The sequence below is a fragment of the Leptopilina heterotoma genome, unplaced genomic scaffold, assembly GCF_015476425.1.
Source record: "Leptopilina heterotoma isolate Lh14 unplaced genomic scaffold, ASM1547642v1 Lhet_55, whole genome shotgun sequence".
NCBI lineage: Eukaryota > Metazoa > Arthropoda > Insecta > Hymenoptera > Figitidae > Leptopilina > Leptopilina heterotoma.
The window spans coordinates 94,564-122,042 of record NW_025111119.1 but is presented as its reverse complement, the minus strand read 5'-3'; the positions used below and the strand labels follow the sequence as shown (position 1 = coordinate 122,042).

Below are 27,479 nucleotides of genomic sequence, written 5' to 3'. Positions count from 1 at the left end.
GTCACGACCGATTTTGATTACGTTTAGTAATGTAAGTTGGAAATCTCTACTCTTTCAAAATAGGAAAGAATTAATGGATTTGAACTATAGCATCGCTAATGACCTTTCAAGAGAGGAGAGGGATAGACGACGAAAAAACTTTGAAATATTACTAAAATATAAAGAGTTCTTAACTGAAAAGGGAAAGGTCGCATACATTAGAGGCTCAAAAATTTCAGTAGATGGGAAAATACTGGATGCCGAAGAAATTAAAAGAAAAATAGGATCAATAGAAACCACAGAGGAGAATGCATCAGCAGAAAATTCAGATAGTGATGAGTCCACCACATCTTTATCCTCCACAGCTAGCGGGACAAAAAGAGGAAGACCAAAGGGTTCTAAAAACACACTTCATAAAAAACAAAAAACTTCCAAGGTCAACACAATTGAAAACGCTTTTAAAACACCTCTAATTCCACAAAAGCTGAATCCTATGATGAACCACACCGCAAAACCGATCTCTACAAAAAAAACATAGCTCATCTCGGACGAACTTAACCCTAGAATAATCTTCTGGAACGCGAAAGGATGGGCTAACTGGATGGATATTACCACACTTCTTAATGTCAACGATATTGTGTGTGTCACAGAAACATGGTTGATTTCTCCCCCCCAATACTGCCCCCCCTACAACTTTAGTTTGATTACGAGCCAAGCAGTGAGAACGGCAGAGAGAGGAAGGGCGAGCGGAGGATTACTCATAGCGCTAAATTCTCGTAAATATAAATATAAAGTAATTAAAATTTCTGAACAAATTATATTCGCTGTTATTAACTCTACAAATTTCAAATTTTTACTCGGAGTCACTTATTTAAAACCAGATTTAAATCTTGATACTTTTTACTCAGAATTGAATGATATATTTACTTTGATCAATAATGATTATCCGAATCTACCTTTGTTTTTTGGAGGCGACTTTAATGCTAGAGTAGGTGACTTAAATCAATTACGCGAGGAAATGTTTCCGGAAAATGCACATATTACACCATTTAGATCTAATCTAGATAAATGTATTAATAAGAGAGGAGAAGAGTTGGTGTCGTGCATGGAGGATAATGGATGTATAATTTTGAATGGTAGATCACCGGGCGACTACCTTGGTCAATACACTTATATTTTAAATAAAGGAAAATCGACAATTGATCTTGGCTGGGTAAATTTGTTCGCGATCCCTGAAATAAAAAATTTTGAGGTAATCCAGATAGTAACGAGGTCGGATCATTTTCCAATTTTTATTACACTAGAAAGAAAAGAAAAATATAGACAACATGCAAATAAAATAAAATGGAGAAGTGATCTAGCCCCTGAATATTTTGAAGCAATGAATTCTCTTCCGTGCAGTACACCAACTAATCCCCTAAATATCGATCAAACCTCGGAGGAGTTGATATCCATAATAACAAAAAAAGCATGCTCTATTGGAATGTTATCTAAAAAAAATAAAAAAACAGGTCATTCAAAAACTTGGTATGATAAAGATTGTGTATTGCTAAAAAAAAATGTAAATTTAATGTTAAAAAATTGTAAAAAAGATAATTTTGTTTGTGAAAAAAACATTGAAGAATATTACAGGATAAAAAAATTATATTACAATACACAATTGGAAAAAAAGGAGACACACAAAAATCTAGTTCTCGACCAATTAATATCTTCTAGAGATTCCAAAAGTTTTTGGAAAATAATAAATTCTTTTAGAAATAAATATAACACAAAAAATGAAATTAACACAGATACATGGCATAAATATTTTAGTGAATTTTTCCAACTAAATGATATAGATAAAACAGAAAATAAAATAGTTGAAATCCCTTTTAAAAGTTACAACGAATTATTGGAAACAAATATTACGAAAGAAGAAATTATCTCCTCTTTAAAAAATAGTAAAAACAACAAATCTCCCGGCTCAGATGGAGTCACCTTTGAATTTTTAAAGAATCTCCCAGAGAACTGGATTAATTATGTGAGTCTCCTTTTTAATCAAATTTTACATGAAGAAAAATTTCCGAAAAACTGGGGAAAAATAAACTTAAAAATGATATATAAAAAAGGCGATATGAGTGATCCTAACAACTATCGCCCGATAGCTTTAGTTAACTGCATAACAAAGGTATTTACACATGTGATTACTGATAGGATTGTGTTGTGGGCCGAAAGGGAAAATCTAATTCCAGAATTTCAATCTGGATTTAGGAAGAATAGAAGTTGCATAGACAATATTTTCGTTCTTAATGCATTAATTCAGAATCGGCTCAATATGAACGGAGGAAAATTGTATACATTATTTGTCGACTTCAGTAATGCTTTTCCTTCCGTCTCGCATAGTTTGTTATGGAAAAAATTGTACAAAATGGGAATGGGCTATAAAATAACTAAAATTTTAATAGATTTTTATTCAAAAGCCACTGTTGCTGTCCAAAACGATGGGGAAACTTCTACACCTGTAAAAGTAACTAGAGGTTTACTCCAGGGAGAGAAGAGCAGTCCTATTCTATTTTCATTATTTATGGCTGATTTAGAGGACTTTTTAAGGGCGGAAGGAATAAGGGGGGTTTCCATGGGGCATAAAAATGAAATTATTTTACTGGCATACGCAGATGACATTGCATTGTTTGCGGATTCCCCCGCAGCATTAAATAAATTATTAAGAGCTCTTCTGAAATACTGTATCAAAAATTGCTTAGAGGTTAATGAAAAAAAAACAAAAATTATTATTTACAAAAAAGGAGGTCGATTATCAATTAAAAATACTAATTTTATGTATGGTAACAAAAAGATAGAACTGGTTAAAAAATATACTTATTTAGGAATTCCGCAATATTATACCTCGTCTTCTGAAGAGGCCTTAAGGAATGCTTCTTCATCTGCGTCTCTGGCTATAAATTCTACACTGTCACTTATAAATAGTATGAAGCTAAACACATGGAAACCAATCCCAAAACTATTTAACAGTCTAGTAACTAGCACGTTTTTATATGCTATACAGGTGTGGGGCCTTCGAAATCTTAATGAAATAGAAAAAATTCAAGTAACATTTTATAAAAAACTGCTCTTACTACCCCGGAGTACGCCTAACTATGCAGTTAGATTGGAGATTGGAGTGCTAAGACTATCATATAAAGTTTTCAAATTGACACTAAATTTAATTGAAAAAATTTTAAAAATGAATGATGATAGATACCCTAAAATTTGCCTGCTAAGATTAATTAGTTTAACAAAATCACAAAAGAATAATATGAAATACAATTGGTGCTCCCAAGTAGAAAAAATGTTTGAAACTATAGGAGAAACAATATCTTGGAACCTCGAATTTGTACAGAATAACAAAGAGCGACTTTTAAAACTCTACGAAACCTTTCTGCGCGCTGAAGATGTGCACTCTCTCTCAAACTCCGGCTCTCTACAACTACTCCCTCATCTCTCTATGAGAGAGGGACAGCAAAATTATTTAAGAAATAAAGTACCACTTCCATTTATCAAAATTTTTGCACAAATAAGATTAGTAAATAAATACAGTTTAAGATTAGTACATAATAAAAAAGTATTACAATTAGAAAAAATTTCCTGCTGTGGAGAACCGGTGTTGAAGGGGAGAGAACTTTATCATTTGTTAATAGAATGTGAAATGTACAGGAATGATAGATGTAAATATATATGCGATAATGAGGATATATCTATAATTAAAGACTGCTGTATTGATCTTCTGAATTCTCCAGACATTGAAAATATCAAATCAATATTTTATTTTATTAAAAGTGTGTTTAAAAACCAAATGTAAAACATAATATAAGAAAATTATAAGCAACGAAAATGGCTCAAGCGAGACTCTTTTGTATGAACCTGTGGTTCAAAACATAATAAACTACTACAATATTGAAATTTATGAAAATAATTGAATTTTGAAAAGAATTTTATTAAAATTCCTAAAAATTATTGAATTTCTGTGAAGAATTTTGTTATTTATTAAGATAGTTGCATTAAAACTTTTGTAATAATAAATAATATTACAAAGAACAACCAACTTTTAAAAATAATTGAGACTTGACTTCACCAAAATACTAATCTTACAAATTTTATAAATTTCATGAAAAATTTCATCGATTATAAAAATTTCAAAACAAAAGTTTCCAATTGAAAGTTTCAACGGCACTTTGCTAAATTTTGGTGTGAATTTATCATTAAAAGATAAAAGAAAAAAATAGGGGAAATTTAGGGTAAATTTTCAAAATAGGGTACGTTTAGGGGCCAAAATTAAAAAAAGGGGAATTTTAGGGAAATAGGGGACAGACTGTGAAGTCTGTGTTGTTCTCAGGAACATTTTTCTAAAACTTACAAGAAATGGCAATTTTTATGTTGTTCTTAAGAACATTTTTCTAAAACTTACAAGAAATGACAATTTTTATGTTGTTCTTAAGAACAACATAAAAATTGTCACTTCTTGTACATAAAGTTTAGAAAAATGTTTATTTATGCTTTTGAGAAAAATTGCAAAAAAGTAGTTAATAGTTCGACTTCTATAAATATACCATGAGTACAAAGTATGTGGCATAATTATTATTATTAAAAAATATTAATACACACAAAATTACGGAAAGAGGTAATTTATATTATAATGTAATTGCAAAAAAAAATTATTCTTTAAAGTGTATAATTATATAGTATGCAATCTAAAATGGTTTCTCGACTTGAAAGGTAAATAAAAATAAAAAGAATTCTGTTGCGGACAGTTAATGCGCGCGTTTTCAAATAAGCTTAAAGAATATGAGGCACATGATAATTTATTTCTTTGATAAGAGAATTCGCAAACCGTGTTCCGCGATATAATGTAAAGATTATACACATCGGTTTGTGCATGTGCGAAATGTCCTTTCCTTTTTTTTATCGACGCATTTACAGAAACTTTTTAATATACCTTAAATAAAAATTTTTTATTCGGAAACCATTATAAATGTTTCTTTTTCTATAAAGAAATCGGTCATTTTTGTTTGTTTTTTTATTGTTTTTCAAGCTTATAAACTTTATTAAAAAAAAGTGATTTATAGCTAGCAAATTCAAAAAATCTAACATTAAAACCAAATTAGCATATTGTATTTGTATTGTATCTCCAAAAATGTCGTTTTATTCCCTCGGGTTAAAAATGGATCGCACATACAATTTGTATATAACAATAAGAAAAAATAAATTCTGCTAATTTTATAATAATTAAATTCTTCGATGAGGGAAAAAATGTTTTAGAGAAATAAAAATAAAGACTAACTGTAAATAAAAATTTGAGAAAAAAAAGGAAATTACATTTTCCAAAGACAAAAACAGCGACTAAATAAACTCGAAAATTGGATGTTTAACAGTCGTTAATATGTTTTGAAACCACAACTTACAATGTCTATAACTAAGTGAGAAAACCCTATAACGAATCCTTTAGTGTATACTATAAAGTCTATGGAACAAACTATAAAGATAATGTTATAGAGGTAAATTCGCTTTTAAACCAATAAACTTGCAAAAGGATTTTACGGCGCAGGCGAGAAGACGTGCGCAACTAATACTTTTTTTTAAAAGGCTTGAAAAAAACCCAAATTGCAATAGTAATTATTACTTTTACACTTAATAATTATTACGCTTTTCATTTGTCAAAAAGTCAACCAATACTTTCTAAAAAAACCGAAATAGAAAATACAACGAAAAAGAAAATAAGCAGAAAAGACGAAAAAGAAAATAAGCAAAAAAAGCCGAAATAGAAAATAACCAAAAAAAAAAGAAAAATAATAAGAAAAAAAAGAAACATAATCTAAAGTTAAAACTCTCCGCCCCAGTTATAAAAGTTAATCCCTTTCTTCACCAGTAAATATGCACGTCCATAAAATTAACAACTTTCACGAAGAAATTTCGACTTCACTGAGTAGTTTATTGCCATTTTTATAATAATCTGATCAAAAACTGTGCATTTTCTACTAAACACTATATATAGCCTAGGATGAGGGCAAACTTAAAAAAAAAAACCTTTCTTCTTTCTTCATCTACCCTAGATATAATAGGATTGTACTCTATCCTGTTATTTACAAAATGGTCCCTCAATACACGGAGGATTATCGAAACATTCTGTCATTTCATTGTCTGGAAAATGAAGTGTACTTATTCTTATAATAATAACCTTAAGTGCAGGCCCTAAACCTATATAATTTTTGGAAAAAAATTTCAGGCAATTTTTTTTTTTTGCTTCTGCTGACACTATATTTGCCTGTTGAAACTTGTCCTTGAAAAATCATAAAATATTGAATTTTCATCATTTTTGAGAAGAAGGAAAAAAGAGAGAGAAAATAAAATTGCATATATACCTGAAAATATCTTGGGGGTTTGAAAATAAGGGAGAGTGAGAGAGATGGACGGAAAAGAAGAGCATGGCGTGCTTTGCTCCTTTCCTTCCCTTTTTTTTTTTTTTTGAAGCGGCGAGGCGGCGGCATGATTACCCCTGCAATAAAATTAATATTGTTTAAATGTGGTTTGAAACGACCTTCTTCTTCTTTTTTTTTTCTTCTTCTTCTCATGCTGCTGCTGCGAAGACCCAGTTAAAAGGCCGGTGCATATAACAAACACACACTAACAACCGCTTTTCGTCATATTCGTTTATATATGTGTTGTAAAAATCTTTTTTTGAAAAACGTGGTGAAATAAGCCTCATGAGGCTTATTCAGAAACTTTTTTTCAAAAAAAAGAAGAAAAAAAGAAATATCCAAAGAGCGAACTATATTTTTTCTCTTTTTCTTTCGGCGCGCATATAAATATATAGGAGAGAAAAAGATGATAAAAATGAGTGTTGATTTTTGGTGGAAAAATGTGTGTCAATAGTGAGATGCGTATATTTTTTTCTTTTTTGAAAAAACCGAAAGAAACTTGAAATCATTCATACATGTGTAAAAAAAAGCGATCAAATTGGACTTTTCATTTTTGAGTACACTCAAAAATGAAAAGTCCAAGTTTACCACTTTTTTCATAAAACAAAAAAATTTAATAACGCATTTTATATTTACTTTTTGTAACTTTTTATAATTCTGAAGCTGAAATAATTTAATTTTCGCCTAAGAATTTTATAAATTTTTCAAAAATTTATCAAAATTCAAATTTTTTATGATTTTAAATCGAAACCATTTCAGAATTCAATTATTTCTAAAAATTCAGACTAAAATGCTTTTAATAATCAATTATTATCTAAAATTTTAACTAAAATTCATTTTTAAATCAATTTTTATTACAAAATTCTACGAGAAAAAAATTATTTTTTTTTGTATTTAAATAATTATTTAAATAGAAAAATAAATAATTTTTGGAATAATTGAAATTATTTTAAAATTGAATTCTGATAAAGAATTTTTAAAGAATAATTTTTGGAATAATTGAAAGTTTTTTAAAATTGAATTCTGATAAAGAATTTTTAAAGAATAATTTTTGGAATAATTGAGTTTTTTAAAATTGAATTCTGATAAAGAATTTTTAAAGAATAATTGTTGGAATAATTGAAAGTTTTTTAAAATTGAATTCTGATAAAGAATTTTTAAAGAATAATTTTTGGAATAATTAAAAGTTTTTTAAAATTGAATTCTGATAAAGAATTTTTAAAGAATAATTTTTGGAATAATTGAAAGTTTTTTAAAATTGAATTCTGATAAAGAATTTTATCAACTAATTTTTTAAAAATTGAATTCTTTCGACGAATTTTAATAAAATTTTTAAGAATAATTACATTTTTCGAGGAATTTGATTAAAATTGTATAAAAAATAATTGAAATTCTGCGATGAGTTTTATTATTTATGAAAATAATTGAATTCCTAAAAAGAATTTTATTACATATTTATGATAACAAGTGAATCCCTGTAAAAAATTTAATTTTTTTTAAATAATTGAATTCTTTTGTAAAATTTGATTAAAATATAGATATTGAAAATCATTAAATTGGGAAAATTTTTTGAAAATAATTGAAATTTTGCCAAGGATTTTATTAAAATTTTTGAAAATAATTGAATTCCTTCGAAGAATTTTATTAGAATATTATAGATATTAAATATAATTAATTTCCACTAAAGAATTTTATTATTTAAGATGATAATTAAATTTCTGCGACGAATTTTATTTAAATTATATTCAAAATAATTGAATTCTTGTAAAAAAATTTATTTTTTATGAATTTAATTGAATTCTTGTAACGAATTATATAAACATTTTTGAAAATAATTGAATTCTGAAGCTGAAATAATTTAATTTTCGCTTTAGAATTTTACTAAAATTTTCGAAACTATAATTTAATTGTTCCGAAGAATTTTCTGGAAATTTTGTAGAAAATAATCCAATTCTTTTATTGTGGAATTCAATTGAAATTGTATATTGAAAATAATTGAATTCTTTCAAGAAATTTTATTAAAATTATACATTAAAAATAATTGAATACCTGTGAAGTATATTTGCGGGTAGAAAAATACCTTAAATTTTTTTTCAAGATTGTAACCGTCAATTTTTTTTCTATTTTTGACAATAATTTCTTTTTAAATAACTTAATTCTTGAAGAAGTATCATAAAATTATTATTTAAAAATTATGTAATGAATAATTTTATACTTAAATATTTTAAAATTAATTGAATTTTAAAAGAGTTGCGTCTACAAATTTCATAAATATAGATGAAAATTTCAAAAGATTTTAATTTGATATTTTATAAAATTTCACTTTTGAATGAAATTAATTAGAAATTTTAAAGAACTGAGATTTTTGAAAAATTTTAATAATTCAAATTCTTCTGAAATTAGTTAAATTTTTTAATATATATTTATTTAATTATTCAAAATAATGGATGTATAGAAGAATTTTAGTTAAAAACACTAAAGAAAAAATTGATTTTTGGAGAAGTTAGAAGAAATTCAATTATTTTCAAAAGTAATAAAATTATTCACAGAAATTCAATTATATTATGTTCAAAAATTTAAAAAAATTCTCATCGATATTTCAATTATTTTTATAAATAATAAAATTCTTTTCTGATATTTAATTATTTTCAAAAATTTTAATAAAATTCTTGGCAAAATTTCAATTATTTTCAAAAATTTTCCTCAATTCAATGATTTTTAATAAATCTACTACTTTAAAAAAATTTTACAAAAGAATTCAATTATTTAAAAAAAAATTTTGATAAAATTCTACGCAAAAATTTAATTATTTTCATAAAATTAAAATTTCACAGCAATTCAATTATTTCTAAATTTTCTATAAATTTTTTCACATTAATTCAATTATTTTCATAAATAATAAATTTTTTTACAGGGATTCAATTGTTTTCATAAATAATAAAATTGTTTTTATAGGAATTCAATTATTTTCATAAATAATAAAACTCATCGCCGCAGAATTTCAATTATTTTTTATACAATTTTAATCAAATTCCTCGTAAAATGTAATTATTCTTAAAAATTTTATTAAAATTCGTCGAAAGAATTAAATTATTTAAAAAAATTTTAATAATATTCATTTAAAGAATTGAATTATGGTTGAAAATTTTGATAAAATTCTTTGCAAGAATTCAATTATTTTCAAAACTGTTTATAGAATTCTTTACAAGAATTTCAATTAAATTCATAAAAAATAAATTTTTTTACAAGAATTCAATTATTTTGAATATAATTTAAATAAAATTCTTCAGTGGAATTCAATTATATTTAATATTTAATTCTATAATAAAATTCTTCGCAGGATTTAATTATTTTAAAAAATTTAGATAAAATCCTTGGCAAAATTTCAATTATTTTCAAAAATTTTCCCCAATTCAATGACTTTTAATGTTTATATTTTAATCGAATTTTCCAAAAGAATTCCATTATTTAAAAAAAATTACAGGGATTCAATTGTTATCATAAATAATAAAATTCTTTTTAGGAATTCAATTATTTTTTCATAAATAATAAAACTTATCACAGAATTTCAATTATTTTTTATATACAATTTTAATCGAATTCCTCGAAAAATGTAATTATTATAAAAAAATTTATTAAAATCCGTCGAAAGAATTCAATTATATAAAAATTAGTTGATAAAATTATTCTTTATCAGAATTCAATTTTAAAAAACTTTCAATTATTCCAAAAATTATTTATTCTTGTATTTAAATAATTATTTAAACACAAAAATAAATAATGTTTTTCTCGTAGAATTTTGTAATAAAAATTAATTTAAAGATGAATTTCAGGTAAAATTTTAGATAATAATTGATTATTAAAATAACATTTTAGTCTGAATTTTTAAAAATAATCGAATTCTGTAATATGGTTTCGAATCAAAATCTTTGAAAATTTGAATTTTTCATACTTTTAACTAACAATTCTGTATAGAATTAATTTTTATGAAAAAGTTTAATTGAATTTTTTTTTGAAATTATTTGAAGTTTTAAATTTCTTGAAAAATTTTCAAATAATCGAAATTTCGTAAAATTGAATTGTAAACAAATGGATTTTGAAAAATTCTAGAAAATAATAATATAATAATATTTAATAAAATATTTATTTTAAAAAAAGAAGTTATTGATGTTTACGAATAATTTTACAATTAAAAAAATTCGTAAATAAATGTTATTACATTTACATTTTTTTTGAACATTTTTTTTTTGAATATTTAATAATTTTTAAAGTAAATAAAAATTATTCTTTAGATCATCCAGGGTAGAAATTAAAATTTTGCCTTGAAATCAGGGAAAACAAGATTAAATTTTTGTATCAATTTTGTTTATTCTGCATATTTTGTTATATAAAAACAAAAATTTACCAGTTTTTTCCTTTTTTTTATTATAATTGACTCTAAAATTCCGATTTTTAGAAAATGGTCATACTTTTTCTGAAATTATTTCAAAATACACAGATTATGAACCCATTCGCGTATAGAATAATATTATAGTTTATAAGAATATTTTACAGTATATATTTAAATATAAGAATCGGGAAGTAATAAAAATAAATGTGACTGAATCGAGAAAAAATGTTTTTTACATAAAAAAATTTATGCTTTTAGTATATAATATATACTATAGGGTAAATATATTCTAGTATCTATATATTTTCCAGTATATATATACGCACATATATAATTCATACCTTCATTTATGTATAAATGTTGAAAATGTTTTAGCTCCGCCTATATGGATCCTGTGGTTTCTGCCTTCTTCGCGCCTATTTGAAAGGCAAAATGCATTTCGTGTTGTGAATGTATGGGAATATTTCTTGAGGCCTGCCTTTTCTCTTTTTTAAAAGAACGAAGGGGGCCGAGCCTGTGACCAATAATATAAACCGGTTGAACCAGTCGTTGAATCGATAGCGTGATTTCTTTTTCATTTTTTCCTCTTCTTTTCTTCACTATAAAGAATGAAAAAAAAAATGAAGAAAGAGCTTCAAATAAAAAAAGGGCCGCTAAGTCCTTTCAAAAATGGTGGACGAAAAAAAATTCGATGAAACTTTTTTCTACAATGGAGCCTTATTCGAAATCAACTTTGAAAATTATAGGTAAAAAAACAAATTTTCTTTATTCTTTTCTTCACTGATAGGAATTGAATTTTATTTACAAAAGAATGGAATCTAATTTATTCATTTATTTAATTAATTTCCTTTTTATTTAGAATTTAAAAAAAAAATGTCTTATTTTTAATTTAATTTTTAGAAAAATTAAAAAAGAAATATATTTAAAAAAATATTTTTTAAAAGAATATTTAATTTTAAGAATACGTAATAAATGTTAATAAATTAGATTTGTGAAGTATTATTAAATTTTTAAATCTTTGTTGCAGCTCAACTGAAAATTCGAAATTTCAACGTGAAAGGAGAAAATTAAACAAAAACAGATTAAGAAAAATGTATTGAATAAATAATCCATTGTTATGCTGATTTTAATTGTCGCAATGACTATATCGATATATAATAAGGACAAGGATGAAAAACAATAATATTATGGAAGACGGAAAAAGACAAAAAAAATTAATTTTTCTATTTAGAAGAATAGAAATCATGGTAAATAATAATTTTATTTTTTGTGAATTTAATTGTAAAGAATATTTTACAAAAATTTTTGAAAATAATTTAAAGAATTTTATCAAAATTTTTAAAAATAATTGAATTGATCCGAAGAATTTTATTAGAATTACATTAAAAATAATTGAATTCCACTGAAGATATTGATTAAATTCTATTTAAAATAATTGAATTTCTGTAAAAAAAAATTTTTTTTACGAATTTATAATTAAATTCTTGTGAAGAATTTTATGAAACATTTTGAGAATAATTGAATTTTACTGAAGAATTTTATTATTTAGGATAATAATTGAATTCCACTGAAGATTTTTATTATTTTAGGAGAATAATTAAATTTCTATGACGAATTTTATTCGAAAAGTGAATCATTATTATAAAAATAATTCAATTCTTTACAAAAATATTATTAAAATTTTTTAAACCTAATTGAATTCCACTGAAGAATTTTATTATTTTAGGAGAATAATTAAATTCCTACGAAGAATTTTATTAAAATTATATTAAAAATAATTGAATTCTTGTGAAAAATTTTTTTATTTACGAATTTAATTGAATTTTTGTGAAGAATTTTATCAAAATTTTTGAAAATAATTGAATTTTTCTGAAGAATTTTATTATTTAAGAAAATAATTGAATTCAAACAAAGAATTATATTAAAATTATTTTCAAAATAATTGAATTTCTACGAAGAATTTAAACGAATTTTAAAAAAAAACATTCAATTCTTTAGATGAATATTATTAAATTTTTTTTAAATAATTAAATTCCTCTGAAGAATATTATCATTTAGGCAAATAATTGAATTTTTATAAAGAATTTTGCATTAAAATTATTTTCTAAATAATTCTATTTCTACGAAGTGTTTAACAAAAAATTTTTTTAAAATAATTAAATTCTATTGAAAAATTTTATTATAATTTTTAAAAATAATTTAATATTCATCCGAAGAATTTCTATTATTTATAAAAATAATTGAATTTTTGCCAAGAAGTTTATTACTATATTTTTAAAAAAAAGTTTAATTCTTATAAAAAGCATATTAATTCAAAATTCTATTTAAAAAAATAATTGAATTCTTGCAAAAAACTTTATCAAAATTAAGAATTTAATAATAAATTATTTAGGATTATAATTAAATTCCTACGACGAATTTTATTCAAATTATATTCAAAATAAAATGAATTCTTGGAAAAATTTTTTTTCAAAAAATTTAATTCTTCTGAAAAATTTTACTATTTAAGAAAATAATTAAATTCAAACAAAGAATTATATTAAAATTATTTTCAAAATTATTTAATTTTTACGAAGAATGTAAACAAAATTTTTAAAAATAATTAAATTATGTCGAAAAATTTTTTTTAAATTATTAAAAATAATTCAATTCTTTAGATAAATATTAAGATTAAATTTTTTTAAATAATTGAATTCTTTAAAAAAGTTTTATTAGAATTGTATTAAAAATAATTGAATTTCTCCGAAGAATTTTATTAGAATCACAATTAAAATAATTGAATTCCACTGAAAAATTTTATTAAATTATATTTAAAATAATTGAATTCTTGTGAAAAATTTTTCTATTTACGATTTGAATTCAATTTTTGTGAAGAATTTTATCAAAATTTTGGAAAATAATTGAATTTAAGCAAAGAATTGCATTAAAATTATATTTTCCAAATAATTGAACTTCTACGAAGAATTTAACAAAAATTTTTGAAAATAATTAAATTCTATCGAAAAATTTTTAAAAATAATTGAATTCTTTAGATGAATATTATTAAAATTTTAAAAAAATAATTGAATTCCTCCGAAGAAGTTTTTTAGAATTATATATTTAAAAAATAATTGAATTATTACACTGAAGGATTTTTTTCAAAATTTTTGAAAATATTTGTATTCCTCTGAAGAATTTTATTATTTATAGGAAAATAATTGAATTCAAACAAAGAATTTTATTAAAATTATTTTAAAAATAATTTTTATTTCTTGCAAAGAATTTTATTACAATTATTTTAAGAACAATTGAATTTATCCGAATAATAATAATAATGAAGATAATTTTTTTAAATTTAAAAATAATTACTGTAATTATATTATAAATTTTATAAATCCGAATTTTTCCACATTCTTTTTTTCCAATTATAAAATAAACAAAAAAATTCAATCTCCGTTACAAATTATAAAATTTTTGTGAAAGTTTTTCGACAAATGTTATATATATATAAATAAGAAGCACCCAATTAAGATTTTTTTCTTCTTTTTTTATTCAAATGAGATTCGTGTATAATTTTCTTTTTAATTTGACATCAACGGAAAAAAAACCGTTTTCTAATGTTTTGAAATCGATTATTATTTATGACTTTCTTTCTTTTGCTAAAAGAATATGTTTCTATTTATATATAAAAATTTCAACAATTTCCTGATCGATTTTGAAAGTGTCTTCAAATTTTATTATATACATAAAAATTTTTTTATTTTTCAAGTATTTTTCATTTTTTTTTAAAAATATTTGAATAATTCTTTATACGCTTTAAAAATTTTAATATATAATTATTATAATTTTTATAACTATGGAATTGTAAACTAATAATTTTAAATTTAGTGCATTAAATTGTAATATAGTTTTTAAATTAATTTTGAAAATAATTTCAGAAAAATTTGTTATCGTCTTTTTTTGGATAAACATTTTTTTTTAATTTACGAATCATTAGGATAAACAATTTTTATGATAAACTAACACAATTTCTTATCGACTTTTATTGTAAAGAACTTTTTTTTATTAAGTTCGGTAATAACAAATTTTTTCATTTCAAAAGGAAAATTAAGTTATAAGTTTAAAAATTTATAAAATAGAAAAATAAAAGTTCCTACTTTTAGTTTTCTATTTTTAACTTTCTATATGTAGTTAAAACATAAAAAATTAAGTAATTGAAAAATAGTATATTATTGAATAGAAAATTAAAAAAAATAATTGAAAAATAGAAAATGGAAAAATAGAAAATTAATAAACAGAATAGTAATAGGAAATTAAAAAAAAAGAAAATTAAAACAAAAAATTACAAAATTAAAAAATAGACAATTAAAATTATAAAATTAAAACATAAAATATTGAAAAATAGAAAATTAATAAAATGGAAAATTATAAAAGTAATAGAAAATTAAGAAATTGAAAAATTGGTAAAATAGAAAATTTTCTAGAAACTGTTATTTATGTACGCAAAAATATTTTTTTTTCTCTTTTTTTCCTTTGCTTTGCGCACATATTTATAAATATAATGCAAATGGCATATTCGAGCGATAATAAATCATTAATTACAAAAGTTATTTTACAAGAAATATTGATCTTACTACTTATTAACTTAACAACTGTCCAATTTGAAGGATTAGGACGAGTCCTAAATTTTATTAGGGACGGATTAGCATTTGAAAATTGGGCCCTAAAGCCCGGCAGCAATAAAATCAATCAGAACGGAAATGGGATAATGACTAAAAACGACTTCGGCATTTGGAAAGTCATTTGTGCGTCAAAAAGTCATAGTTATAATTTCTCAGAAAGGAAAAAACAGAAAAAGTTTATTAAAAAAAAAGAAAAATTATTTTCATTTTTCTCTATATACAATATATTTTATATATATATATATTTGTAGAAAGAAAATTCTGAAACGTTGTGGAATAAAAAGAAAATCATTTTCAAAAAAAAAAATAATTTTTGAAAAATATTTCTATTTTATGTATTTTTTGATTTTTTCTCGAAACTATTTTTTATATTTTTGGTTTTTAGATTATTTTTGTGTATTTTATTTTTTAAACTATTTTTTATATTTTCGCTTTTCAATTATTTTTTGTATTTTATTTATTAAACTATTTTTGTATATTTTCGCTTTTCTACTATTTTTTATATTTTATTTATTAAACTATTTTGTATATTTTCGTTTTTAAACTATTTTTTGTATTTTATGTATTAAACTATTTTTTATATTTTCGCTTCTAAACAATTTTGTATATTTTATTTTTTAAAATACTATTTATTTATTTTTTTTGTTTATGTATTTATTTTTCTTGTTTATGTTTTTTTTGTTTATATATTTTTATTTTTTATTATCATTATTTTTTTTATGTTGTACATATTATTTTTTTATTTGTTTATTTATAGACGGAATTAATTAATTTATTACTTTTATTATTTTTATTAACTTAATTTTATTCTGGGTTTATTGATTTATAAATAAATTAATTAATTAATTAATAACTTAATTATTTAAATTTATATTTTTTTAAATTTACAAATAAATATATTACAACTGTAAAATAATAATTTTTTTTTTTATTTTTATTATTTAATTTTCTGAAATTCTTGAAGAAAAAAAATTTAAACCTCATCGTGACATCTGTCGGTTTTGCTTGAGAAGTTACGAGTCATAAGAGAATTTTGACAGCAAGGAATAAAGTAGAAAACAATAAAAATTGAAAAAAAAAATAAATTTACATAAAAATGAATAATTTAAAAAATTAATTTATTTGATATATTTTTATATTTACAGTTAATTAATTTTAATTTTCGATTTTAATTTTTAACAAATAATATTTTTAATTTAAATTTTCCATTTTTATATTTATACCTAAGTAAAAAAATATTTTGTTTTATAATTTTTTATTAATTATATAAAATATTAAATTAATTTTTATGGCTATTTTATTTGAAAAATTTATTTTATTTATTTACAAACGGGATTTATTTATCTATAAACAAAATTATTTAGTCCATTTTGTGTAAGATTTATTTTATTCTATTATTATTGTTATTATTATTTTAATTTTTATCGTTTTTACTATTTTATTTTTGTTATAAATAAATTATTTTTTTTTCTATTTTTAGCATTTTTATATTATTATAATTACTATATTATCAATATTGTTTTTATTATTATTTCTATAATTATTATTATCATTATTATTATTATTATTTTATTGTTGTTATTATTATTATTATTATTACTATTTATTTTTGTTGTCATAAAATAAACAAATCTTCTTCCTTGAAAATAATGATTAAAGGAAAAATTTTCTACCCCCGGAAGTTGAAAATAATTATTCGAACAATTTATTAATAAATCAATATAAAAATAATAAATAATTTACAAAGAAATGAATAATAATAAATAATAAATAAAATTTTTTCTTATAAAATAATTTAATAATTTAAATATTTCCCAGACTTAGTCGCGCAGTGTTTTGATTCGTCGTTGTCATGGTAAAATTGATCAACAAAATTTTCAGTTCCGGAATCAAAACAATTGAATTGAGTGAGTGTGTGTGTCGTAAAAAACGGACAATTAACCAGTGTTATTAATACGAATAAAATTCATGTGCAAAAAAATAAAAAGGACAATAATTCAAAAAAAAAAATTCGTCAACAAAATTTGTTCATACAAGAAAAAAAATGAAGATAAATATTTTTTTTCTAATATACAATAAAGGAATATAAATTGAATATAAATTGAATATAAATAGAATATTAATAGAATAACAGAGAATAATTATACAATTCGAATTTTTTTTATATAAAACGTGGGAATTTTATAGATTGAAAGTTTTGAAGAATTTCCCTCTCGCAAATATGAAACTTTTTGTTTATTTTGAAATAATTTTTTTTTCTTCTTCTTGTTAAATTGTTTATATAATTATTGACAATTATTCTTAATATGATAGTAATGAAAAAGAGAAGGACTGCAAAAGTAAAGAGAAAATTCGAAAAATAAAAATTTTTCTTTTTGATATAAATTTTTACTGCGGGAAAAGAAATTTTTCCTTTGTCAGAAATTTTTTTTCTATTATTTATTATTTGTTAATATTATTAATATTATTATTTATTTTTCTTTTTTAAAATAATTCTTTAATAATATTTTTTTCTAATTTTAACTCTTTCGAATTGAATCGAATTATTAAATTAAAATTCTTTGAAACAAAATTTTTTTTTTGTCTTCGAGTATTTGATAAATTTCCATCTAGATTAAAATTTTCCCGAGTGATAAATTCAATTTTTACTAATTAATATTATTATTTCTTATAAAAAATATAAAATTTAAAAAAAAAATCTTCTAAAAATCGAGTATTATTATAATTAAATCCAAACAAAATAACAGCACAATATTATTATTATTGTTTGGCAAAAAAAATATTATAAAAATTAGTTATTGATTTATTATTTAAAAGAGAATAGAAAAAAAATGACACTTATTTTAACGAGGGTCGATTATTTATCAGTGGGAGTAACAGCTCGAGGGACAACAAAACTTTTGCCCACTGATTCTAAACAAACACAAAAATTTGTCGTTGGTGATTACGATGGAATCGTTCACATTTATGGTAAAAAAAAACTCTTTTTTATTACTTTTAAAAAAATTATATTAATTCTCTAAAATATTATAATTTTATTACTTTTTCAAATTTTCTTTATTTTTATTATTTAAATTCAATTTTTCAAATCTCTTTTTAATTTTTTAAAATAATTTTTTCATAATTTTTTAAAAATTATATTTTAAAATCGTTTTATTATTAATAATACTTTTCTTAATTATTTCTTAGAATTATTTCTCTATTCTATTAATTTTTTATTTTTCTTTCTCATGAAATAATTAATTTTCTTCTAAATCTGTTTGCTTCTGAATAAATAAACAATTTTTGGTAATGTTAATAATTTTCTATTTTTTTTATATAGAAAACAAAATGACTCGTTATTTATTGCTCAAAGTTTTTCTTTAACCTGCGAGAGGAAAAGAGGAAAAAAAGTGTTTTTTTAATATAATAATTTTTCTTTTCTATTTATAGGAATGAAGAAAAACGAATTGCAGCTAATTTTCAAATCATTACCGGGACCAAAAATAAATGGATTAATATTGGGTGGTGCTGTCGACATGATACGTGATAAAATTTTTATATGTCACAGCAATACAGTGAAAGGATTTTCGAAAAAGGGAAAACTTTTTCTCGATTTTGATACGAGCCTTCTTGACGATATTACCGCAATGTAAGTTCATTAAAAGAAAACAAATACCAGTCATCATTATTTTAATTTTAAAATCGAAAAAATAATTTTTAATCTCATATTGTATTAATTATTATCAATTTAATTAATTATGTTATTTTGTAAAAAATTTCAGTTACGTTTTGGGACCAGATTTGGCAGCTTGCTCTCGAGATGTTTATCATCGTTATCGGGATTGCAAGGATGCAGATTCTTATTTAGTTGGCGAACGACTTCTCGATGTTGTTCTACTTCCGGCGGAGGGACTTGCTGTTTATACAGTTTTAGCCTGCAGTGATTGCGCTGTTAGTAAAATTTTCAAAATTAAAAATTAATAATTAATTTTTATTGTTTATTATTTTCAAAAATTTTTAATAAATTTCAATTCTTTTCATAAATGATAAAATTCTTCACAAGAATTTAATTATTTTTATAAATATATTAGTAAAAATCTCAGCAGGAATTCAATTATTTTCAATACAATTTTAATTAAAATTTCACGAAAGGATTCAATTATTTATTTTTTTAAACTAAAATTTTGCTCTAAAACGGAAATATGTCTAAAATCTATTTGTTTAGGAGAAAATTTCTTGAAATTTCGAATAATTTAAAAATTTTTCAATTAAATTTAACTTTTTCAATCTGAAATATATAATCAAATTTTGACTTAGAATTTTATTTTAATTTTTGAAAATAATTTAATTGTTTTGAAGAATTTTATGGAAATTTTGTGAAAATTATTAAATTCTTTTGAGCAGGAATTCAAATTAAAATTGTATTGAAAATAATTAAATTCTTACAATTGAATTCTTTCGAGAAATTTTATTCAAATTATATTGAAAATAATTGAATTCCTGTAAAGAATTTTATTATATCTATGAAAAATTTTATTGAAGAAGAATTTTATTAAGTAAAAAATCTTAATAAAATTTTTTGCAAGAATTAATTTAATTTTTTAGAATTCAATTATTACTTATATATTGAAAACTTTTGATTACATTTTTTGTAAGAATTCAATTATTTAAAAAAAATTTTTTAATTATTAATAGAATTCTTACGAAAAATGAAATCAAAACTTTTCAATATAATTGAATTCTTTCGAAGAATTTTATTAAAATTGTATTGAAAATAATTGAATACCTGCGAAGAATTTTATTATTTATAAAAAATGATTGAATTCTTTCGGAAAATTTTATTAAAATTCTAGAAAAAATTAATAATTAATTAATTAAGAAGTGATTTTTTGGAAATTTTCGAATCTGAATTTATTCTAAGATTATAGTTGATATTTGAAACAAAAAAAATTGTGTAGTTTGCATAATAATAAATTCGATAATAATATAATATTATTTTATAGAATTTTATTAAAAGTTGAATTGTTTAAAATTTTTTATCTGAAATTATTCAAAATTATTATAAAATTCAGTTATTTTTTCAATTTTTAAATAAAATTATTCTCAAAATTCTTTTAAATAAATTCAATTTCAAATTTGTTATTATTATTATTATTTTTTTATTATTACAATTATTATTATTGTCATTATTCTAATCATCGAAATTGTTTCAGGTAAGAGTCCTGTACGGAACGAAAAGTCCAACAATAATTAGATTACCAAGTGTGCCATCAATTTTGAAATTATTCAGGTAAAAAACGTGGCGAATCTTTTTTCAATCGACTATAAAAATTAAGAAGAAAAAAATTACATGTAAATTTTAGAAAATTATTACATTCTCATTTTTTAGCTATTTTTTTTATAAATTATAAAAAGAAGAAAATTATTTCTTTTAAGAAAATTAATTTTACATTAAAAATATTTGATTTAAAAATAAAAAATCTGAATTGAACAGATTTAAAAAAAAAAATTAAAATAGAAACGAGAATAGAAATTGAGTTTAAAAAAAATTAAATTAAATAAATAGTTGAATAAAAATTTATTGAATTAAATATTTCCTTTTTATTTAAATTTAAAATTAAGAAAAAATTGCAATTTTCGTAAAATTAGTAAATTTAATTAATTGAGAATTTAGAAATTTGAAAAAAAGAGTAGACATTTTTGAAACATTGGTTTTTTTCTATAATTACAGGGAAGATAATGTATTATCAAGGAATCACGTTTTAATGGGAACTTTAGATGGAAAAGTAGGTCTTTTAATTCTAGAAACCAATAAAACCGTACGTGTCACGTGGCTATTAAATGATTCGAGTTCAGAAATTACCGCTTTAGATACTTACGTTTTACAAGATACTCTGGATTTTATCGTGGGAAGGCAAAATGGAATTGTCGAGGTTTTCGCCTTTCCCACCGACGAGGAAGCAACTCCAACTTTACGATTCCGTTATGTTGGTATTTCAACAACAACAAAGAAAAAGAAAAATTTATAATTTTCATTTTATTTCACTAAAAAAAAGGGACAAAAAAACAAATTTGTTTTGTTAAAAAGCAATTAACTTTCTCGACAAACTAAAATTCTGTTTAAAAATTTCTTTTGCACTATAATTAAAAATTTTGTTTCCTTTTTTTAAAACAACTACAAATTTAGAACATTTTCACTAGAAATTTTTCCTCTGAAAACCTTTCACTTTCATAAATAATTTTAATTTAATTAATATTTTACGAGAAAAACTCAAATAGAAATTTTTCTTTGTTTTATTATTGTTTCTATTTGTAAGAAAAGTTAGTTTATTAAAACTAAATATTTTTCATATAAAATATTCCAAAGTTAACTAAATAAATAATAATAATATTCGTTCAAAGCCGAAAGGCATGAACTATGTATAATAAATAAATAAATAATAATAATAACAATAGGAAAATATATAAATAAATAATTAACTAGAAAAAAATTAACTTGGAGACAAATTTGTTTTTAAAATACTTGTTGGATTTTATTTCTTTTTTTTATTTAATATAAAATATTTTAAACTTAACTAAATAAATATATAATAATAATAATAATAAATTGTTTTTAAAATACTTGTTGGATTTTATTTTTTTCTTTTTGTTTTTATTTATAATAAAATGAATAAAATGAAATGAAATAAATCGTTTTGTTTTCTTTTTTCAACAGAATTGTGGCGAAAGTGTGAGCAGTTTAAATGGCGGTGTCGTGGGAGCAATTGGCTTTTCAGAAATTCTGGTAACAACTTATTCGGGAAGAATTTTCGGTCTCTCGACAAAACCACCGGGATTAATGGAGGCAATGCAAAATCAGGCGAGCATTTCAAAATTAGAACAAGAAATCGAACAATTGCAATTGAAATTAACTGAGGAAAGGGATACATCTAATTATGTCGCTGAAAATCTTGTTCCTTTGGTTCTATCCGTAAATTACAGGTGAATTACATTAGAATGAAAAAATTCGAAAAATTATTACTTCTTTCAAAAATATTTTAATATAATTTTTCTTTCAGCAATTTAATTAAAATATTGAAAATAATTAAATTCTTTCGAGAAATTTTTTTAAAAATCATATTGAAAATCTAATTGAATTCCTGTGAATAATTGCAATTTTTGCAAATATTTTTGACGAATTTAATTAAAATTCTATTGAAAATAATTGAATCGTATGCGAAGTATTTTATTGAATTTTTTTTTTTTGAAAATAATTGAATTGTTTTAAAGAATTTTATTAGAGTTAAATTTTTTTAAATTTTCCTAGTTATTCATATATTATTTAGAAAAATTGAAAGCGTAACTTTGATACAATTCAATTATTTGTTCAATTTTTAATTAAAATTATTCGCAAAATTATTTTAAATAAATTCAATTTCAAATCTGTAAAGTTCAATTTGTGTTAGAAAGAGAAAGAATTTTAAATTAAATATTTTCTTTTTTTTTTGCTGTTGCGTTGGACAACAAAATTCAGAATTGATATATTTTATACTAATTTATTATAAAATAATAATTACGTTATGATATAATATCCACTATTCTAATTATTATTGAATTAATTATCATTAAAATACTTTATAAAATTAAATGAAATAAATAAAAGTTAATAGATAATTGATTAAACTTTTTTTTTTGCAGAATGGCCCTTAATAAAGCTGACACTTCATATTCGTTATCGGTCGAGCTGGATACGGCAATAGACAATGTTTTAATTCAATCTGACGCTCCTATTGAACTTTTGGATGTTGAAAGTAATAATGCAGTGGCTAGTTTATCAATTTGTGATCCCAATGAGGGAAATTATGTTTTAGCAACTTATCGATGCCAAGTTAGTTCTTTCAAGAAATTTTCTCATTTTTTCCTGAGAATGTAAACAAAATAATTTTCAAATAATAATTTTTTTTTAGATAAATACAAAAATGCTGGAAATGAGAATAAGGACCATAGAAGGACAATCTGGAACTTTACAAGTTTACGTAACGTCTGACGTAAGATTTCATAATTTTCTTTTGTTAATATTATGTCTTAATTTCTGATTTTAATATGGAAAATTTGAATTTCTGTGTTTAAATTTGAAATTTTTTAATATGAGTTTCTTATTCTATTTTCAAAAATTTTAATTCGAATTTCTGATTATAAGCACGTTTCGATTCGAATTTCCATCTTTATTTTTGAAAAATAATTTTAAATCATTTATTCGAATTTTTAACTTTAATTTTTCAAAGGACACAAAATGTCCTTTGTAATTTTAATTGATTTTCATTTCTTCTAAATTGCAATTGAAGGGCTGGATGCTATAATGTGATACGCGCCATTCACTTAACATGGCGCGTAACACATTATAGCATCCAGCCCCTCAATTGATTTTAATTTTAAATTAAAGGAAATAAAAAAATTAACTTTTGTATATTTCAGGTTCAGCCGAAATGTTGTCGAAAAATAATAATTCCAATTTATGCCCTTTCACTGCACACGAGATTGCATGAAGAAGAAACACCAATTGGCGGACCATTCAATGAATTAAAATTAAATGGAAATTATTCCGTTGCCGAGGTATTTTCTCTCTCTCTCTCTCTCTAATTAAGTAATTAAATCTTTAACTTTTAGTTTTGTTTATAATTAATTATTATTATAATTAATGAAATTAAATTGAAATTAATTCAATATAAATGCTGAATAAATAAAAAAATAATTGTTTTAAATATCTTCCAAGTTTTAATTGATTTTAATTTCCATTTTACAATTTCAATTGACTTTAATCTCTATTTTCAATTTCAGTTCATTATAATTTATATTTTTTATTGCAATTAATTTTAATTTCTAAATGAAGTAAAAATGAAGAAATAATAAATAAATTTATATTATGCCTGTAAAAATAAAAATTAATTTTTTAGATGCACGCGTGGCTTTCTCTTGTTTTACCAGAAGCTCCAGAAAGACCATTTCTACAAGAAGGCGAGGCAACATTAACCTACACGTCATGTTTTATTGGAACAAATCTCAAATGCATTTATAAGTACGTCCGTCAATTAATTTTCTATACAATCATTGACAAAGAAGACAAAAAAAGGAATCTCTTTACCTTATTATAATAATTAATCATTTTTCCAGAAAAGGAAGTGCAACTTTTCTCAGTGAAAATATTTCAACAATTATCATTCTTCGCGATGTTCTTACTAAAGAGGCCACCAAACGGAAAATGAAACTCGACGTTTTTTGCGGTAATTTGAAAGGAAATGAAAATATTTGAATTGCTCAAAAAAATTTACTTATTTTCACAAAACTTCCATAAAATTATTCATTAAAATTTTTGAAAATCAACTTTTGAAGAATTTTAATTGCACATTTTTAAAAGTTTTCTTTATATGATTTTGATTAAAAATTTAATAATTGCAGAAGTATCGGAGGCGAGTTTAACGAGAGTATTGGAAATAATTCTGCCACGAATAAAAACTGCTCACGATTTAACGGAGAAAACAATGATTCTCGATGCCCTTGAATATTGGGAGTTGAAGGAGAATCCAAAGAAAAATCTTGGCACAGAATATCAGGAAATTGTGAAAAATGAATTAAATATCAGGGCTCAGATGATTAATAATAAGGACATATTGCAAAGACTCAATGCTGTTGTCATAGATCTTTATGTCGATTGGCAGCGAGCAAAAGGCTCTCACAGGTTTCAAAATTTACTATTTTTCTTTTTTTTTTAAATATTTTCGATTAAAATATTTATAAAATATCAAATCATTTAAATTAAATTAAAATAATTTTAGAAAGAATAAATTCCTTCACTTCATTATCAATTTCGCTTTTGACAAAATCATCAATTATTCGATAAAAATAATTTTCTAACCGATAGAATTTGTTTCTTTTTAATAAAACACATTTTACGATTCTTTTTGACAAAATATTTTTTTTTCATTAAAATTATTTTAATTGTAAAAATAGTTAATTTGGAAATTTAATAATTCTTCTGCTTTGTTCTTAAAAAAAACATAGGATCACTAATCGTGTTGCATCGGGAAAATTGGACTCAGCTCTCAAATCGATGGACTTGAGAGAAATTCTTCAAATATTTCTCGATCGAGACATTCCCTGTGATATAGAAAATCTTCCAAGTGCCTCAAGGGATCAAAGCTAAATGTTAAAGTAAATATAAAAAAAAATATTACTAATTCAATTTAAATTTGCGAGTCAAATTTAAGGATTATTACTTAATATTTCTCTCTCCAAAATTTTAAAGTAAAAAAAGTTGCAATTTTTTTCAACGACAAATTCATAAATAATAATAACAACAATAATAATAATAAAAATAATAGATAATAATAAATAATAATAATAATAATAATAATAATAATAATAATAATAATAATTATTATTATTATTATTATTATTATTATTACCCAATTATAATTTTCTATAACAATTTTTAATTAAAAATTGCAATTTTTTTAAAAACAATTTTTAAAAATACAATTTTACATTTTAATTATAAAAAATTTTCAGTTCAATTAACTGCTTAAAAAAATTTATCTAATTATTTGAAAGATAATAATTAAGATTTTTAAAAAAGACACTTTTTACAGAATTTTAAAGAAAATTCTATAAAAATTTCAATTATCTTCAACATTTTCAAAATTTAATTTATTTTTGCTATTTTAATTAATATTTTTCGAAAGTTTAAATATTTTTTAATTTATCAAATAAAATTTCTGAAAATTTCAATTATTCTCAATTTTTTATTGAAATTTCAATTATTTCCAAAGTTGTTAAATAATATTATCGAAACTTAATTTTTTTTTCAAATTTATAATTAAAATTTTTCGATATTTCAATTATTTTTCATATTGTATATAATTGATTTTCGATATTTCAATTATTTTTCATATTGTAAATAATTGATCTTCGAAATTTCAATTATTTTCAAAATTATAAAAAATAAACTAATTGGAAATTTCTATTAATATTAATATTATTCTTCGGAACTTTATTTATTTTTTAGTATTTTCAAATAAAAGTCTTTGGAAATTTCTGATATTTTCATAATTTTCAATTAAAATTCTAATGAATTTCGATTATTTAAAAAGATTTTATCAAAATCTTTCAAAAAAAACTCAATTATTTTTTAATACAATTTTACGAAATTGTAAAATCCATTTGTTTAAAATTTAATAGTTTTGAAATTTTACTTTTAACATTTTTAAATAAAATTCTTCAAAATTTCAATTATTTTCAAATTTTTAACTAAAATTCCACAGAAATTCTTTTATTTTAAAGAAAAATTTTAATAGAAATCTTTTAAAAAAAACTCCATTTTATTACACAATTTTACGAAATTTAAAATATTTAAAAAACTTTCAAAAATTTAATTAGAAATAGAAATAAAAGTTTTAAAAAAACTTAATTTTTACATAATTTTGATTAAAATTATTTGAAATTGTTTCAGAATAATAAGAATTTTTACTAAATTATAGACATTTTTCTATAATGTCGATTTTTTAATAAAAAATTTCATTTATTTTAATGACAATTTTTTAAATAAAAAAAAATTCAATTCAATTCCTAAATAATAATAATAATTTTTAGCAAATTATAATTTTCTTTAAATGTATTTTTGAATCTTAATAAAATTATCAAATAATTTTTCAAGAATAAAATTATAACTTTTGATGTAGATAAATTGTTTAAATAAGAAAATTGTCATTTTTTTTCTATGACAATTTCTTGTTGAAGGAATTAATATATTTTTCCTATTTTCTTCAATTGAAAAAAAAATGTATTTCAATTGAATTTTCTTTCGACGTAAATCAAATATTGGAAATAATCCCTAAATTTGAAAAAAAACGCAGGCGTAAAAATTAAAAAAACAAAACAAGACTGTAACAATTGTTTTTTTTCTGTAAACGTTTCGACGTAAAAAATATATTTTTCAATATTGATCACGATTATAATGGGCTAAATTGTTCGACTTAAATAAAA

At 21.6% G+C, this 27,479-nt stretch overlaps 2 protein-coding genes across 6 annotated transcripts in view; both read left to right on the top strand.

Annotated features, from left to right (window-relative positions):
• Positions 1-25,782, top strand: part of LOC122508629 (Bardet-Biedl syndrome 7 protein homolog) — a 77,914-nt gene extending 52,132 nt beyond the window's left edge. For 2 of the 5 annotated variants that reach the window (XM_043622092.1, XM_043622093.1), the window contains 15 exons: positions 11,194-11,564; positions 11,846-12,065; positions 18,348-18,449; positions 18,912-19,110; positions 19,244-19,412; positions 20,675-20,751; positions 21,193-21,448; positions 22,177-22,442; positions 23,139-23,328; positions 23,408-23,488; positions 23,916-24,053; positions 24,395-24,516; positions 24,612-24,721; positions 24,897-25,176; positions 25,500-25,782. In XM_043622092.1, coding sequence (XP_043478027.1) covers positions 18,914-19,110; positions 19,244-19,412; positions 20,675-20,751; positions 21,193-21,448; positions 22,177-22,442; positions 23,139-23,328; positions 23,408-23,488; positions 23,916-24,053; positions 24,395-24,516; positions 24,612-24,721; positions 24,897-25,176; positions 25,500-25,641 — 2,028 coding nt within the window. In that variant the 5' untranslated portion in view covers positions 11,194-11,564; positions 11,846-12,065; positions 18,348-18,449; positions 18,912-18,913 and the 3' untranslated portion in view covers positions 25,642-25,782. Of the gene's footprint in view, positions 1-665; positions 773-11,193; positions 11,565-11,845; positions 12,066-18,262; positions 18,450-18,911; positions 19,111-19,243; positions 19,413-20,674; positions 20,752-21,192; positions 21,449-22,176; positions 22,443-23,138; positions 23,329-23,407; positions 23,489-23,915; positions 24,054-24,394; positions 24,517-24,611; positions 24,722-24,896; positions 25,177-25,499 lie in introns of those variants that run through there. The other 3 variants (XM_043622091.1, XM_043622094.1, XM_043622089.1) reach the window with 3 other exon arrangements.
• LOC122508659 lies at positions 581-2,885 on the top strand. Its single transcript, XM_043622134.1, has 4 exons — positions 581-755; positions 888-1,192; positions 2,282-2,722; positions 2,844-2,885. Exons 1-4 carry the CDS (start codon positions 581-583, stop codon positions 2,883-2,885), a joined length of 963 nt encoding a protein of 320 aa, XP_043478069.1.
• Positions 25,783-27,479: the final 1,697 nt, after the last annotated feature.

What these genes read in the sequence shown, in the direction of transcription:
- LOC122508659 (XM_043622134.1), top strand. Translation starts at nt 581, where the DNA reads ATGGATATTACCACACTTCTTAATGTCAACGATATTGTGTGTGTCACA. An exon ending in ACTCATAGCGCTAAATTCTC is followed by an intron (nt 756 to 887) that starts GTAAATATAAAT and finishes CTTTTTACTCAG; the next exon opens with AATTGAATGATATATTTACT. An exon ending in CGACAATTGATCTTGGCTGG is followed by an intron (nt 1,193 to 2,281) that starts GTAAATTTGTTC and finishes GCATTAATTCAG; the next exon opens with AATCGGCTCAATATGAACGG.